This window comes from Sciurus vulgaris, assembly GCF_902686455.1.
Source record: "Sciurus vulgaris genome assembly, chromosome: 8".
Taxonomy (NCBI): domain Eukaryota; kingdom Metazoa; phylum Chordata; class Mammalia; order Rodentia; family Sciuridae; genus Sciurus; species Sciurus vulgaris.
Genome location: NC_136468.1, coordinates 67273711 through 67288251, shown reverse-complemented (window position 1 = coordinate 67288251; position 14541 = coordinate 67273711). Strand labels below are relative to the sequence as shown.

Genomic DNA, 14541 nt, shown 5'->3' with positions numbered 1-14541 from the left:
TAATTATAGCTAACAAGTGAATATATATTTAACAACACTACTTTTTGGTGTATAAAGTACACCAACCACAGGTTTAAATGTGAAAACCAAATTGATCCCAGCAGCATTAGCAACACAGTCCTCAGTTACTTCCCTTAAAAAGTATATACAAGATCAACAAGGCAAAATTAATAGCTATTTTACATACAAGATATTCAACTATTTGCCACTAAATGAATCTAGTTTATAAAATTATCACAGTTCAAAATATCCTTAAGAAAAAGTACAAGCTTGGTGTGGTGGCCTGTAATTCCAGAGACGGGGAGACTGAGGCAGAAGGATCTTGAGTTCAACCCAGCCTCAGCAACTTAGCAAGACCCTAAGCAACCCAGCAAGACTGACTCTAATAAAATATAAAAGAGGGAAGTGGCTTGGGTGGTCTAAGCGCCCCTGGGTTCAACCCCTGGTACCAAAAAAAAAAGTACAATTTAAATCTGACAAGGTAAGAAGTGTTACTGGATATTGATAGGTCATTCTATCTGTTTAAGTTCCAGAAGCATTTTGAAATCTGTCATTTCATCAAGTTTGGGTCCCTTCCTATCATCAACTCCACTGAACAAAACAAAGACTGGTCTTGATATAACATTTTAGATTTCCAAGATACTAAATATACAACATACAATAGAATCAATTTATTTCTGGATTTTAAAAAATCCGAATTTACATATATACAATAGGAGTAGAAGTGATAATTCATCAAAGTTAACATGTACTAAAAATAATAGAGTGTGGTCAAGTGGTGCACTCCTATAATCCCAGACACTTGGGAGGCTGAGGCGGGAAGATAGTCACTTCAAATCCAACCTCAAAAACTTAGCAAGGTCCTAGGTAACTTAGGGAAACCCTGTCTCAAATAAAAAGTGATTGGGGATGTGGCTTAGTGGTTAAGTGCACCTGGGTACAATCCCTAGCACCGAATAAATAACACTGTAAATTTTTAATTTAAATATGAACATCAATTTTTTGGTGTCAAGCCCAAACACATTCTTTGTGTATTATTTAGGAAATCACTGGAATTTGGGTTCTCATATCTTTATAATACATAGTAATGCACTTTCTACAGTTACTGGTTTTTATTTACTTCAAGATAAGAAATCACTTAGATACTTGTCAAGTATTCTGCATATGAACTTCCTTCTAGATTTTTATTATCTTTCCCATTTAGTAATTTTTTAGTAAATTACCTTAACAAGTTTTTCTTCAGTAATTAACTTGCCTTCATCAAGTTCTCCAAAGCATTTGTTTTCAATTAAACAAAAATTCCCTTTACCTCCATATATTATCATTGATTTATGTAAATATGTAATATTTAAAAAAAAATAACAATCCTGGGATGGGGTTGTAGCTCAGTGGTACAGCATGTGACTAGCATGCATGATGCCCTGAATTCAATCCCCCAGCAACACACACACACACACAAATGCAATAAAGTAACACCATCCAAGTACACTGAAATTGTCAATTGGGGAACAAACTCAAGTGGCAGAAACACCAGTAGTTTACATTCATTCAACATGCCTGGACATTAATATTTTTTAAAGAAGGAGTATTAATCCTGCAAGTTGATAAACCGAAGGCTAAGGGAACTCCTATAGTATCTACATAAAACGCTTTAGGAATGCTGGGCACAGAAGTATACACCTATAGTTCCAATACCTGGGAGACTGAGGCACAGGTAAGGTCACCTGAGCCCAGGAGTCCAGGAGTTCAAGCCAGCCTGGAACAACATAGAAAGACCCCCACCTCAAAAAAAAAAAAACAACAAAAAACAACAACAACAACAACAAAAAAAACCACTTTAGGAAAAATAAACTATAAACTTGTGAACACCCTCGCACATGAGAGACCTTTGAAATAAGATCAAAGGCTGGGCTGGGGAGATAGCTCAGTCGGGTAGGGTGCTTGCTTTGCAAGCACAAGGCCCTGGGTTCGATCTCCAGCACCGCAAAAACAAAAAAAAAAAGAATCAAAGGCTTTTTTCCAGAAACTAAAGTTGAACAGCTATAGAGCCTACAGAGAATTTACAGATATTATCTTACTGAACTCTCAAAAACGACCCCTTGATAGAATCTTATTATCATCTGTATTTTTGCAGATCCAGAAACTAAGGTACAAACAGGTAAATAATTTGCCCAATCAAATTACTGGTTGTACTGTTCTCACAATCTGGTTACAGTGCAATCAAATCAAGCAGTATGGTTTTAGTCTCTACCTTGCCTCTAAAGAAGTGCCATTTTGAGTTCTTTTTAATAATCATACACTATTTTCACAATCTTAAAAATTGGCAGGAGGTAAATAAGCATGTACCATTATGTCGTTTCCCAAACAGAAACTTTCTGAAGCCCCTCCCACAAAGTACACATACTTTTATTCTGATGTTCAAGGATCATTAACTTGATCCCAATTTTTTTTTTTTTTTTTTTTTTTTGGGTTCCTGGGATAGAACTCAGGGGCGCTTAGCCACTGAGCCATATCCTCAGCCCTCCCCCCTATTTTTGTATTTTATTTAGAGACAGGATCTCACTGAGTTGCTTAGTTCCTTGCTAAATTGCTAAGGCTGGGTTTGAACTTGCAATCCTCCTGCTTCAGCCTCCAGAGCCTGATGGGATTACAGGCATGAGCCACTGTGCTCTCGGCTTGACGCCAATGTGTAATGACATAATTTCAATCTAGATCTTTTACCCAATAACACACGTGGTTTCTAGAAATCAACAAATCATCTTAACATTGGATGTAAACAGTGATCACTTGACATTGCCACAAAGACCAATATTCCCTCTTTCAGTGACTCTAACATAGGCCAGCCCTACTAAAGAGGAATGTCCAACACAATTTCTTAGAAAAGCTATAAAGCACCAGCATTAGAACCTTAACTTTTAATCCCTAACAACCACCATCTAAACTATATTATTCTAGGAAAATTTCTTTAACCTCTCTGGGGTTCATTCTTCTTGTAAATAAAAGCAAAGAGCTTGAAAAATAGTTTTTAAAAAAATCAGCTGGGAAAGCCACTAAAATGCAGATGTATATATCTAAAGACACAATTATGTAGCTCTGGATGGGGCCCAGGAATGCTCACTTTTAGAAGCACTCCATGGTAACTGACATGAGATATCAGTGAGAAATATCTAACTGAAGGGCCTCACACATATAACTCTAGTGCTGTATTTCAGTCAATAGGAAGCCACTTTACATGTTCAAGATGGAAGCTCTGGCCTGAAAGAAAATCCTCTAGTTCATCATGGCGGCTTGCTTTCTGCACTTTCACAATATACTTAAAACACTGGGTAACATTTGTTAGTACCTACAAACTGAACTTTCATTCATTTCTTCAGACATTTGGATATAGTAGATTCAAATACATTTTTTAAAGCACCTACAAAATGCAAATTACCCCCATATCATTTCATTAATCCTCATAGTTGTGAAATAGTATCTTAATTTTCTTGGAAGGAATTTTAAGTTTTAGAGAATATAATCTGCTACTCTAAATATTCATGGTTCTCAAATTTTCCTTCTCCACTATTTCCAAAGAAATTAATAATATTCCTTTAATAAATTACCCAATAAATAATAAATTAACATAATATTCAAATTGTCCTTCAAATTCACCACCAACATTTTGCTATCACCAAAAGGAAATATGCCAAATTGATTAGAGGATTCTGTTTCTTTTTCCTTTGTCATCATTCTACTCCAAACTTTTTCTGGGAGTAATATTTCATCAAACACAAGGTTTGAGAAAGGATGTGCTGCTTTGTTCTACAATGACAAGATGTTTTTTGTGCTCTACTGTGTTAAATGTTACCATCTTACCAAACTCCTTTTTAAAATTATTAATTTGTATGTATGGAAAAAATGTGATTTCAGAAAAATTTCTTTACTTCACATAACACTTGCTTTGAATGACTTTTTAATGGAAATTAGATGTTTTCTGCCCTCTTAAAAAAATTAACTGTTAGGCCAGGCATGGAGGCACACGCCTGCAATTCCTTTGACTTGGGAGGCTGAGGCAGGAGGGACTCCAAGTTTGGGGCTATCCTCAGCAACTTAGTGAACTCTGTCTTGAAAAAAAAAATAAAAACGGCTGAGGATATAGCTTAGTGGTTAAATGCTCCTGGGTTAATTCCACAGTACAAAAAAAAAAAAAAAATTAAACTGATAGTGTTAGAGCAAATCATAAACCTAAGCAATATAACCTAAGATACACTTAACAATAATTCTGAATATTAAATGAGGAGCTGTAATCACAAAGTTTTTTAAAAAATATATAATTTGGTGGGGGGGTGTTGTACTTGGGATTGAACTCAGGGGCACTCGACTACTGAGCCACATCCCCAGCCTATTTTGTATTTTATTTAAAGACAGGATCTCACTGAGTTACTTTAGTGCCTTGCTTTTGCTGAGGCTGCCTTTGAACTCCCAATCCTCCTGCTTCAGCCGCCTGAGTCACTGGGATCACAGGCAAGCACTACCGTGCCCAGCTAAATACTTAATTTCTGTGTTCTCGATTTCAAATTAAACAAGCATCCAGGAAATTAAATCTCATTTATGTGAAAAACTGTGCAGGAATATTATTTTTATTCTATCTAAAATTTATAGATAAAATTCTATAAATTTCTGCTTCCCTAAAATTTATTTGTTGTGATTAAACAACCCATCTGCATCACAAAAATACTGGAAAAGCAAGAAAAAACTCGCATAATCTCTATTACAGAGAAACAAATCACTATTAAAACTCTGACACATCTACAATCAACATAGTAAAAAGTCAGGCAAGAATAAATATTAATCTAGAAGAGAGAAAATTGATAAGAACAGCCACATTTATATAATCTCAGATGACAAACAGGATATTTACACAATCCCTCAATTGCTACAGATCAACTGATAACAGCAAAATGAAATACAGTAAGTATAACATAGAGAAACAGTTCAACACCCTAAAGAAGTAATTAAAATGAAAACATACTGGTAAAGGGCAAACAAACATCATGGCTCCAGATGACTTCCAGTCAAAAAAAAAATACAAAAACTGAAACATGAAGAAACCTAAATGAGGGGCACTGTATAAACAGTCTGTCAATGTCAAGAAAGAAAAGACTGAGCAACTGCTCCAGAAGAAAGGAGACTTAAGAAAGACACAAAAGAACTAAATGCAATCTGAGATTCTGGAATGGCTATGGGGATGGGGGATGCTAATAAAGGACATAATTGGAACAATCAATGAAAGTGAAGTATAAAATATAGACTGTTAAAGGTGTTATATCAATGCTTAAATTTCCAAATTTAATAACTACTCTGGTTACACAGGAAAACATGCTTGTGCTTAGGCAATGAATATATACATACTAAAGGCTATAAAGGGACAGGACATATGCAATCTACTCTCAAATAGTGCAGGAAAATATGTGTATGTATGTAGAAATAATACAGCAAATAAGGCAAAATGTTACAAATTGGGTGATCTGGGTATAAAAATGTGAAGATGACACAAACCCACTATTTTTCCCACTATCACAGAAAACAAGAACCCCACACTCCCTATTAATAAGTAAAATTGTAGTTTTATAATTCTAGGCCAGGCATGGTAGTGCACACCTGTGATCCCAATGACTTGGGAGACTGAGGCAAGAGGATCACAAATTCAAACGCCAGCCTCAGCATCTTAGACCTTTGTCTCAAAATAAAAAGGGCTGGGGATGTGGCTCAGTGGCAGAGCACTTGCCCAGCATGAGTGAGGCCCTGAGTTCAATCCTCAGTTCAGGCTTGTGGGTAGGGGGGGATACAAAAGTTTTGGTGTCATTACCATGCCTTCAAGAGTATATGAAGTTCTACAAACAAGTTACATAAACTTTCTGTAACTTCAAAATTATTTCAAAAGTAAGTCAAAACAAAAAGTCTTGCCTTTTTTAAGCATTCCTCAACATATATATGTGTTGGTGTATTTGCTTTTTTTAAGCTAAAAAATGGAGTACTCAATTTGATATAGCAATTATTTAGCTTTGGAGGCAGTCTTCTAAAGATTATTCACAAAAAGAAAACGCCTTTTAGGTAACTCATAGGTGTATTTCTGTTGTTCCTCATCCAAGGATACTCCCCTCCACACCCCATAAATACCTTCCCCACAAGCACCACCTTATCCAGTAACAGCTAATTAGAGGGAACAAGATGGAGAATAGTAGTTCTATGACACCTTGCTAATTTCTGAGGCCTATCTGTACTTTCTTCAAATAAATTATCTGAGATTTCCCCTAAAGCCTATGACAAATTCTTTACTTAAGCTAGCTAGAGTAGAGTTGATGTCTGTTCCTTGCATCCAAACAAACCCTAAAATAGCAGGCTTTTGAGAGGTGAAAATAACTACAAGCCTCCCTTAAGGAAGAAACACTCTTTATCACTCTCCATATCCTTAGTGCCAGGGAAACACTCAAAATTCATTTTTTTGGTCTGGCTCTTAAAAATAATGTTTAGGGAGAAGCTTAACAATTTAAGGCTGTATCAATTCAACCAATTAAGCAGTTTCACTTAAAGAGAAGCAACACAAAAGCACATAATCTCAAATACAGCAATATTATTTTCTAGATGAACTTTACAATATTATTAGATGAACCTCAGTTTTCTATCAATTTATGGCTACCAGGGCACAGTCCTAACCATTCAAATTGGTCAGGTCAAGATTCTTCTGATCCGCCACTTCATTAAAGAAGAAATAAGTTTTCAAATTCCTGAATCTTGTCTTTCTTTAAATGATATATAAAGCAAGAAAATAAAAAGAATCCAAGATGTGTTTCTATAAACTCATAGAATTTTTTACATTTATTAGTGTGTGAAATAAGAACACAAAAATGTTGGAAGAGAGTATTTTTCTCATATACATTCTCCTTATCTGTGAACATTTAAAAAAAACAAAGCTATATTTCCTGATAATATCTAAGTAGTAACCATTTTTCACCACATTCCTTTTTCCTCCTCCTGAAAAACCATTGATACTAGGTTTGACCTTGTTCTTAGCACAAACATAAAGAAACATTTAATCTTTAAACTTCAACAATTTAATGATGGATAGCTGGGTGCAGTGGCCCATGCCTGTAATCCCAGCAATCTGGGGGGCTGAAGCAGGATGATCTCAATTCAAAGCCAGCCTCAGAAACTTAACAAGGACCTAAGCAATTTAGTGAGACTCTGCCTCAAATTTAAAAAATAAATAAAAAAGGGCTGGGATTATAGCTCAGTGGTAAAGCACCCTGGATTCAATTCCCAGTACCTAAAATAAAATAAATAATGGATAAGTAGTGATTAGGGGTACTCATTAAGTTGTTGTAGGTTATTATTACTCATTAAAAGACAAAACATCTATTTTGATGACGTGTGTGTGGGTACTGAGATTGAACTGGGGTCTCAACTGCTAGGCAAGCACTCTTACCTCTGAGCTATATTCCCCAGCCCTTAATGTCATCTTTTTTTTAAATACCTTTATTTTATTTATTTATTTTTTATGTGGTGCTAAGGATAGAACCCAGGGCCTCACATGTGCTAGGCAAGCACTCTACCACTAAGCCACAACCTCAGCCCCCTTGATGTAATCTTAATGCAACACATCAAAAAACAATTCTTTGTCAACATACTGCATTGCAAATGTCCTACATCTCAAAAATTTAGTTTTGCTAAGTAACAATATAAGCTTTAAAATTCACCTAATAATATAAAAATGATTTCTTAAACTAAACAAGATTTGATTAATGAACTATTCAAGAGGGGAAAAAAGAATGATTTCATAAAAGGAAAATGTTTTTCTAGTGAAATATAACAACTATTTTCCTGACTTTTTAAGTAAAAAGCATCCTAGTTAGTAAAGGTTAAAAACTTTCATATCCTTAAAGACACAAAATCTAATTAACTTAGTGTGGGTCACCATCATTTGATTTTTACTGAGGCACTTAGTATAGATATTTACCATAATAACTGTTTCTTTGCCTTAATATGGTTATTCCTAACTCTATAAAATATTCATTGTTTAACAGCAATAGTGCTATTTTTAGTTAAATTCTATCTACCTCAAATTTAATGTAGAAAGCAATTTGCAACCACAATACAAATACTTTTGTATTAAGTAAAATTTAGTTAATAAAAGTAACCAGTTCAATATATATGTGTGTGTGCATAATTTTTTTTTTTTTTTGGTGGTGCTGGGGATTGAACCCAGGGCCTTGTGCTTGCAAGGCAAGCCACTCTACCACTCTCCCCCAGCCCCTAACAAGTTCAATATTAAGAAAAACATAAGGCTCCTTGTAATATTCCTACATTATAAAGCAGTCAATTAAGTTTGAGCTATTCCAATTTTAAATTCAGTCTAAAAGCTAGAAACAGCAATATTTTACATAGATCCCTCTTAATTTATGGTCAGTAACCCAAATAGTATTTTACCATAAAGCAAAAAGGACTCTATACTCAGTAGTAAAAAGTCTCACAGAACAAAGTATTCGACAATCTATTCTAACACATAACTAGGAACAGCCCCCTGATCGTTCAGAATTATTTGAGATGAAAATGTATTCATTTAACAAAAGCTTTAAATTCACAAACTGAGCACCTATCATCTGCTAAGACTAAATCCTTTAGCAAGAAAACCTATTACACTTTATTAAAATTTTTTTCAAGTAACAAACTAGCCACCTTCTAAGAAAACTACATCCTAATATTCCCTAAGCAGTATTATTTGGGGGGGGCGGGGAGGAGGGGTGTGTGTGAGGATTGAACCAGGGTGCTCAACCACTGAGTCACCTCCCTACTCTTGTAATTTTTTAAAATTTTTATTATTTTTGAGACAGGGGTCTTGCTAAATTGCTGAGGTTGACCCCAAATTTTTGATCCTCTCTACCTCACCTTACCAAGTTGCTGAAATTACAGGTGCACACCACCATGCTCAGCTTCCCTAAGCGGTTTTGATAGTTCTTCAATGTTCTGTTGGTTTTATACATGTGCAGACCTTTTGTTATTTTTATTTTGAGACAGGCTAAGTTAACAAGGCTGGCCTCAAACCTGTGCATCCTCCAGCCTCAGTCTCCCAATTCGCTAGAATTATAGGTGTGCACCACCACACCCCAGTTTTATACATTTAAATACAACTATGATAGTATACATACATGTATGTTCCTGTAGTAACATGCAGAAAAGTAGAATTGTTAGGATTTACGTAATATACCTTTAAAAATAAGCCTACGGGTTTTAAGAGTTTAATGCGCGAGTCAGGCATGGTGGTGCAGGCCTGTAATTCCAGTGACACAGGAGGCTGAGGCAGGAGGATTCCATGTCCAAGGCGAGCCTCAGCAATTTAGCAAGGTCCTGTCTCAAAATTAAAAATAAAAAGGGCTGGGGATGTGGCTCAGTGGTTGGACACCCCTGGGTTCAATCTTCAGTAACCACCCCCCCACACACAAAAAAAGCCAATTTAATAAAAGTTATAATTTCCCTGCAACTACTAAGATATGTATTGAGAGGAGGAATTTCTCCTAATTTTTTAACTGGTTTTTCTCCCTACTTCCTTATTTTTAGAGTCAAAGGTCCTAGAGCTTACTGTGGATATATGTAGAATTCTCTGACTAGAAGCCATGAGGAAGTCAGAAAAGCCAAAACTGTTCAGAGTTCTATAGGGTTGGAAGAAATGCAGACCTGCAAAGGTTCTCAACTTAAGGATCAGAGATCCTTTATACTGACAACAAAGCCAAATGATCAAAATATAGTCTCTAAAAATAAAATTTACTCTCCAATTACATTTAGTTTTCTACAAATCCACTTAAACAGATAAGCAAGTAATCCCTCAAACTCAGCTATCCTTAGCTACCCTAAGAACAAAACCCAAGGGGCCAAATGTTTCAAAACTCTCAGGGAACAAAAATTACACATAACCTTTTAATAAATCTGCCTCCATAATCTTAACTATGTACAATTGATTAAAAATTATACTCATGTTACTTATAAAGTATTTAAAATGAGTAACAACACTTTTTTAAAAGTCTGTTTTACAGGAACAAAACTCAAAGCAATAAAGCAAGCGAGTATGAAGCTAGTAGACTGAAGAAGGCAGAAGCTTTTCTTATTATTCCTAAGTATCGAATTTTAAAGCCAAGTGATTCTAACTACTTTGTGTATCAAAAAACCTGACCAAGGTCACTATCAAGAAACCATGGGCATAGGCAGTGAACGCTCCTATGGCTACATTAAATAAAATGTATGAGAATACACTGATTCTTAAACTGGATAGTAAGTTTCAATTACCTATCTTCTTCTGAATCACAGCTCTTAACCACAAAGTCCTAAAATAATTGCATAGCATTTAATACAGCAGTGAAGGATCTCAACTTACATACTCGAAAAAGAGCATAATACAAATGAGCACTGATCCCAAATCACTATGCAAACTCTCCCATTATTGACCTACATTGCATTACATAATAAAATATTTCAAAGATTCAAAGGTAAGGTTGTGTGCTCAATCTTTAAGGATGAACTCGCTGGTACGCGGAAAAATCCCTAAAACCAGTTACTTCCATAATTATTTTTTAGAATAGAACCTCATCATCAACCTTGTTCACCATATGAAGTAAATTCTGCTCTGAAATACTGACAATGGAATAAGAGAATCATAAAAAGGGTGTATATACCCACTCTTTTTAAGTATTACCATATTGAAAAGCACTCATCTTTTAGTTGCCCCACAATCTGGTCACTAAATGCCATTAATGACCACTGATATCTCACTGCTGAGTTCAGTCCCAACAGATCAACCTTCCACTATGGAAATGATTCTAATTACACTTTTAAAAATACAGTTAAACGACACCTGACAGCATTTAATTGTGGGCCTCAGTCTATAAGATTCTGCATATGGCAAAAATGGATTCTAGACCCTATTATGGTAACGTTTTTACTTGCAGTTTATTAAAACAGACTAAATTCCACAATCCCTTAATAAGTAAATGGTCATGTCTGGGGGTTGAGGACCAAAAACCAAAGCCCTACTGTTTTTACTTACATAATGATGATAGTATGCTATAAGACAAATTTAAAAGCAAGCAAAATAAGGAGCTTCATTTTATCGATTATACAATTAACTTTGAAAATTCTTAAGGAAAGCTTTAAATACATGGGAAAATGGATGCAAAATATAACAGTTGGGAAGAACAGCATCTCTACACCTAGTGAAGTAACAGGTTTAGGCTTGTTTGTACAGCTCCCTAAAAATTACTCTGAAACAGAATACAAAAACCAAAATGCAAAAATTTGGTCAAGAGTTGAAGGGAAATGTTTTACTGTAGATTAAAATACCCAATCATATGAAATAGATTACACTTACACACTTAGAAGAATATTTTAATTTACTCTGACATCTTGAATAAAAGATGTTAAATTAAACCCAACACAAACTATTATGGGTACCTAAATAATATTTTTAATATTTAGCTCCATCCACCCTGACCACTGAAATTTCCAAGACTACCTGTTATTTTTTTTTAAAAGTGGTGTCTTTTAATTTGCCTCTCAGGAAAAAAATAAAATTAATCTACTAAAACACAGAATTTTAATTTGCAGTAAAATCAACACCTTTTTGTAAATGACTTGGGTAAGAAAAAAAAAATCCCAGTCTTTTCATGTAAACATAAATAAGCCTGTAATATGCTGCAGACAAACGCACTGCATGGGGTGTGGAGGACCCGAGCTGATTAGATTACCACAACATCAGCCTGGGGCCGCCATTTTTAGAATCTGTAAAGGACAAAAGAGGGAAATTACAATTTTTACTCCCCATCTCGGAAATTAAAGGAAAAAAGGACTATTTTCCAAGTAGGCATTGATGTCTCCTGCCTAGAGTTGAATGCACCTCACTTAATCCTCTCCAAGGTCTCCAGAACTCCAAACACCTTACGTTATTCACATCTCTAAAAGGTGAATAAAATAGCACGGGGTTTACTCTAGAGTTGATTTCTCTTTGACCTCAAATTGTATCATTCTCAAGAGAGAGCCCAGCTAGGACGCATCTACACGGAACTAAGGCCAGTGGAAGAGAGCACTCCGGATTGTTTTTTTTCTTTCCCTCCTCCTCCGTTTAGCACAGGGAACCGTTTGTTTCTCATCTGTGTCTGCTGCCACAGTGTTTGTGCCAATCCTTTGGTCAAAGTAAGCTTTTCTGAAATAAGCCATATTGTGGATTCTAAGGCTCCAGCACAGTAAAGGACGGCGGTAATGCAAGAGGAGTGGGGGGAGGAGACTGAGAAGGCTGGGTACTGGGGTGACCACCTCAGGGGCGGGTTTACCCTCTCCCAGAGAGGATGAGGAGCTGTCTCGCTTTCCCACAAAGAGGGATGCCCAGGGCGTTCTTTTAACCCCCTTCATATTTACGAGAACACTGTGCCAAAGACTGCCAATCAAGAGATGGAAAAAGAAAAAAAAAAAAAAAATGGGGCCTATTCGGCTTTTCCACACCTGAACAAGACGCAGCTGAGAAAAGCGAGAACCGGTAGCTCCTGGGACCTCTTCGACACAAACCCTACTAACAGTCACAGCCTCCCTCCTCACCTAAGCGGCCTTAACCCGCTGCCTGGGAGGAGTGCGCCCCCTCCCTAACTCCCACTCTCAAGGGGGTTTAACTGCCAGTTTCCCCTTCCACTACCCTAAAACCCGCCATAATGCTCCATTTCTAGGGTCAAGCAAGAGAAAGGACACATTCGATTTAAACGAGCGACGTCTTGCCCAGCAAAGACACCTGAGAGTCAACGTCGACTCCCCGCTCCCGAAGGATAAAGATGAGAAGCCCCCACCGCCTTGAAACACAGTCCCCTCACCCTGCAAACCCCACGAACTCCCACGGAGACGACAAGCACTGACCTGTGATGTTCACACACCAGACACCCGAACCCCGTTATTTGCTCGACCCCCAAGGAGTCTCTTCACACCTCCGCGATCAGACGAACCCCCGACAGCAGCCACTGCGGACACAGGACCCGGCTCCACACACCCCCTCCCCAAACAGCAGCGCGCAGCCTCTTCGCCAGGAGCCAAGGAGTAGGGGAGGGGCACCCAGGCAGTCAACAGGAACGCAGAGGCGACGGCGAGGCTGCTCGGTGTATCTGTGCCCCCTCTGTTGCCGCTCCCGAACTCAGGCACCGTCTCCGACTCGGCCCCCTGCGCCCGCTCAGTGTCACTGCTTCTCGCTCTGGGAAAATGGCGGCGACGGCGGCGGCCGCGGCGGCGGCGGCGGCGGCGGCGGCGGCGGCAAGTGCACGGGGCCCGCCCGCCCCGCTCCGCAGGGGCGGGGGGGAGGGGACGAAGCTGTCCGCCGCCATTTTGCTTGTGGGCTGCCGCCCGGCCGTTGCCTCTCAACAGAGGCGCGAAGGTAACTGAAGATAGTAGGATGGATAGAGTCTCAGTCTTTTTAACAACAGATGCATTCAACAGTTCACCAAAGGTTTGGGGGAAATTTTCAACATCTGATGGAATTGGTTCTTTACCCGTTTTCCCTGAGTAGCCCTCATGTCTCGTTAGCAAGTGAGCTTGGGCATGCCACTATGTGGAAGGATGATGACCGTAGGGCCTGGATAGGTCCCCACCCCACACCCCGTCTCACAGTGCCCTCCTAAAGCAATGCATTTTCTTCCATCCGCAAAACAACCTCAGCCCCAGCCTCCCCCTCCCCCGCCCCAGTCTGGCCTCCAGCGCAGGGTGAACCCGGCTGGGATGTCACTCGACGCCCACTAGGGGACGAGGAACTTCCAGTGCGCAGGCTCCGGGCACCGGATAAAAGCGGAGCTGGCAGGTACAGAGCCGTCTTGATGGAGGAGCGAAACTGAAGAGGTCGGGGGGAGAAGCACCAGAAAACATGCAGCCACCGCCAGCGCCGCCTCCCTGCCACCGTGTATCGGGGTAAAAGCTGCCGTTGCCATCGGTGCAGTTGCCGTCGCTGCCTCCTATACGTCTCTTGGCCCCGGGAAAAGATTTCCCTGCCGCGGGACAATATGTGGGGAGGGGAGCGGTGATTCCTTTAAGTGGCGGTGATTGAACGGGGGAAGGGCAGGGAGACGGCTATCTCTTAAAACAAAAGGGGAAGGCCAAATAATAAAACAAGGATTTCCCCCCACTAAAGTGACACGGCAATTCCTGCGCTCGTTTTGGGGTGGGGGGAGGTCTCTCCCCGAAATGGCGGTTTCCGTCTTCTTGCCCCACAGCGACCCCGAGCTCTGGGTAAGCTGAGTGGGGAGAGGCAGAGGCGGTCGCGGCAGCCAATCGGTGCCTGATGTGTTCTGTCGGACGCGTCGTGATTGGGTAGCGATGACCTCATGCTGCAGCAGCGGGTGGGGCCAAGGCCGCCGGGGGAGGCTGTTGCAAAGGCTGAGAGGGAGAAGTGACGATGGTGATCGTTGTCGCCGCGGCTGATATGGAACCCAAGCAGTGGCGAAGGGATTCGCAAGGATCTTTCCTGACCATTTTCTCCTGTCCCTGCGCGAG

At 39.1% G+C, this 14541-nt stretch overlaps 1 protein-coding gene and 1 long non-coding RNA gene across 5 annotated transcripts in view; one reads left to right on the top strand and one right to left on the bottom strand.

Annotated features, from left to right (window-relative positions):
* LOC306667430 overlaps nucleotides 1-13061 on the bottom strand; it is a 26931-nt gene extending 13870 nt beyond the window's left edge. For both annotated transcript variants that reach the window (XR_013765542.1, XR_013765543.1), the window contains exon 1: nucleotides 12925-13061. This is a non-coding gene — a long non-coding RNA (uncharacterized lncRNA). The remainder of the gene's footprint in view (nucleotides 1-12924) is intronic.
* LOC306667423 (uncharacterized protein) overlaps nucleotides 12930-14541 on the top strand; it is a gene marked incomplete at its 5' end in the record, with an annotated part of 62494 nt that continues 60882 nt past the window's right edge. For 2 of the 3 annotated variants that reach the window (XM_079150041.1, XM_079150042.1), the window contains one exon: nucleotides 12930-13959. In XM_079150041.1, coding sequence (XP_079006167.1) covers nucleotides 12930-13436 — 507 coding nt within the window. In that variant the 3' untranslated portion in view covers nucleotides 13437-13959. The other variant, XM_079150040.1, reaches the window with a different exon arrangement.